Raw genomic sequence first — 3,054 nt, 5'->3', positions numbered from 1 at the left:
AATACATGCAGTTTTGGAGGAATACCCGGCTATATATCGCCGAAAATATCCCGCCAAACCCAAAAACTGGCGAACTTCTCTCACGTTCGTTGGTTTTGGAGATTTAACAAGAGCCTCGATCTTACCCGGGCTCGGTCTCACCTGACCATGTCCAATCAGTCTGCCTAGGTACTCGACTTCAACAGCCAAAAAGGTGCACTTTTTTAAATTAACTGAAAAACCAGAGGAGGTAAGTACCTGTAAAACTTCACGTAACGTGTCAAGTCCTTCGGCCACCGTATTGGACGGGATCAGGACGTCATCGATGTACGTCATTACTTTGCCTGCATCTATAAGGGATTTCAGCGTTCTCGATATTACCCTTTGGTAAACAATTGGCGCGTTTGCCAAACCATACGGCATTTTAAGGTACTCAAAATGGCCGTCTGGTGTAACAAAAGCTGTCTTTGCAATGGAGTCATCGTCTTTTAAAGGTAATTGATGGAATCCCGTTGCCATGTCAAGGCTAGTGAAGAATGTATACTTGCCGAGTTTGTCTATGTGGTCGTCAATTCGCGGTAAAGGAAATCTTTCTTTTATAGTTATAGCATTGAGTGCGCGGTAATCGACACACATTCTGTCACTTCCATCCTTTTTTTTAACTAAAATAATAGGACTCGCGTATTCTGATTGCGATTCGCGTATGATACCCTTCGCAAGCAAATCATTAATAATAACACGAACCCTATTCTTTTCGTCAATGGAAAGCCTATATGGTCGTTGATTTATAGGTGCATCGGATTTTAACTTAATTTCCATGTAACCCGTATTCACTGTGGTTGCTGCTGTCCCGCTAATAAAAGAATCGGAAAATTCGGCTATGAGATCTAAAAGTTGTCTTTTCTCTTCACCCACCAAAGGTGTTTTAACATGGTCAACTTCCACAGTACATACGTGTTCCACATGTGACACATTTGATCTCATCAAACGTTGCTCCTCACCGGTCCTAATGTAAATTAGTCCTTTGCGATTTAATACATCAATACCGATTAAAATAGGCGCACTAATACATTTACCCGGAACCACATATAAATCAACTACCAATGAGATCTCAGGCAACTCAACCACGGTCGTAACAAAAGAGGTAGATATAACTTCCTGGCTACCTATACCTCGCATAAGTCGATAACACGGTTTTTTATTAAGGTCAAAATGTTTTAGAACCGATTCAGAAATTAGAGAGATGTCTGAACCACTATCTATTAAAACGTCCACTGCCACTTTCTGAACTACAGCCGGTATCACGTTTGCACGTTCGGGTCCGAGCCTGAGCAAAAATTCACCTCGGTAACATTGTCCCTATTGCAAGCGTCCGAACGCTGTTTTTGGAAACACATGTCAACAACATGCCCCGTACGCTTGCAGAAAGAACAATACATGGTCGATCTGTTACCACCCGAGGTAGAGGGCACCAACTTAGGTGTGGCAGAAGTTGATGGTATGCCTGATGGCTGTGCTGGTTTCTCAGTTATTTTGGAATTGCATTGATGCTTAAAGTGACCAGCACTGCCACAAATACGACACTTAATATGACTCATGTTTTTCTTGTAAAATTCACGTTTGTGCGGCTGGGACACGCGGATGTTTTTAACAGGACGAACAACATTGCTGGAGTGGGTGTAGGTCTTAGGTTTAACAAAAGCAGAGAGAAATTCGACCAATTGTTTTGATGTTGGTTTGGCATTGGTAGTTACAGCCTTGATATGGGGATCGGTAATGCCACGTGCGATTATTGCTACTTTTAGATCTTCTGACAATCCCGCGACAATATTCAAGCGTAAAAGTGATTTACGGGCATATTCCGCATATGTTGCAAATTTGTCAGAGTTCGTATTCATAACGTCAAACAAAATGGAAGCCATATCAATATTACGCGGGCATAACGATCTAAATTCAATTTTGAAGTTGCTCCATGAACGGTCGCTGGTTACCCACTCATTGAGCCATGACTTTGAATCCCCACGTAAGCTACTGCCTACCCGCCCGAGGCATTCCCGATCATCCCAGCCATTTATTTCTTTAGCGTGATCAACTTCCGCGCTCCATACATCAAAATCATGCACACTTGGGTCGAAGGGAGAGATGAAATAATTTTGAGACCTTACTTTAGATAGCGCCAGCAAAGCTCCAACAATCTTGTCCGTCGCGTTGTCCTGCCAAACAGTACTGCTACCTTCCTCCACTGGGTCGCCCGACCTACTTCCGGCGATCTCAGGTGCACTTACATTAGCCCCGGCAACTGGTGCCGCCGGCAGTAAGCTTGACTGTACGTGGCGTTCGGTGCCCGATTGTGACGGTGTTTCATTACTAGAGGTTCCTGGCAAAGTGCCTTCTATGGCCGATAATCTCGCAAGTATCGTGTCCAAAGTACGGTCGCGGGAGTCATGCCGAAAGTTATCGCGTCTCGGTGGTGTTCTGTCCCTCACGCTTGAGGACCGTTCGCAGTGCCTAACCGCCGACGATGACTCACGCAACCGACTCCTAGATCGAGAATTTGAGCGGTTACAACGATAACGTTGACGAGAACGATCACGTTCATCGTTTCTTGACCGACGTCGCGTCATTTTTGTTATAGGTACGTGGAACTATCCCACTTCTGATCTTATAGATCAAAAGAGGATTTTATTAAAAAAAAATAATTCACAAACAATCTACCCGACTTATATTTATAAAACACAACTAATTAATTTGAAGCAATTACAATCAACCTGTACTAATCATTAAATATAACACTTAAATGAAATAACTGTCCCTAAGACAACCGTCACACTCGAACGCCACGCACAGAATGAAAACGAGATCGTTGGTGTCTGCTCGCTCAGGCCGAGGCCTAAGCGGGGTGTCCTTTTTAAGGCCAAGCCTTCTGTAGGAGGGTTCTACCGCTGCTCGTAAATGCGAGCAGGTCTTGGGGGGTTGGAAGACAGGGATCCCCTGTCGTCCTGACTGGTCGCGGAGGTCTGGTGCTGCTGGCGCTGCAGGACTGTCCGGTGTTATATTTCCCCGCTTTCTGCGGGG

At 44.7% G+C, this 3,054-nt stretch overlaps 1 protein-coding gene across 1 annotated transcript; it reads right to left on the bottom strand.

Annotated features, from left to right (window-relative positions):
• Positions 1 to 1,280: 1,280 nt before the first annotated feature.
• Positions 1,281 to 2,832, bottom strand: LOC140743369 (uncharacterized). Its single transcript, XM_073074555.1, has one exon. It carries the CDS (start codon positions 2,601 to 2,603, stop codon positions 1,281 to 1,283), a length of 1,323 nt encoding a protein of 440 aa, XP_072930656.1. The 5' UTR covers positions 2,604 to 2,832.
• Positions 2,833 to 3,054: the final 222 nt, after the last annotated feature.

The sequence above is a fragment of the Epargyreus clarus genome, unplaced genomic scaffold, assembly GCF_041222505.1.
Source record: "Epargyreus clarus isolate Ecla_fem2 unplaced genomic scaffold, WU_Ecla_fem_2.2 ptg000001l, whole genome shotgun sequence".
NCBI classification, from domain to species: domain Eukaryota; kingdom Metazoa; phylum Arthropoda; class Insecta; order Lepidoptera; family Hesperiidae; genus Epargyreus; species Epargyreus clarus.
The sequence above is the reverse complement of the archived record's forward strand: the minus strand, read 5'-3'. Positions and strand labels throughout refer to the sequence as shown.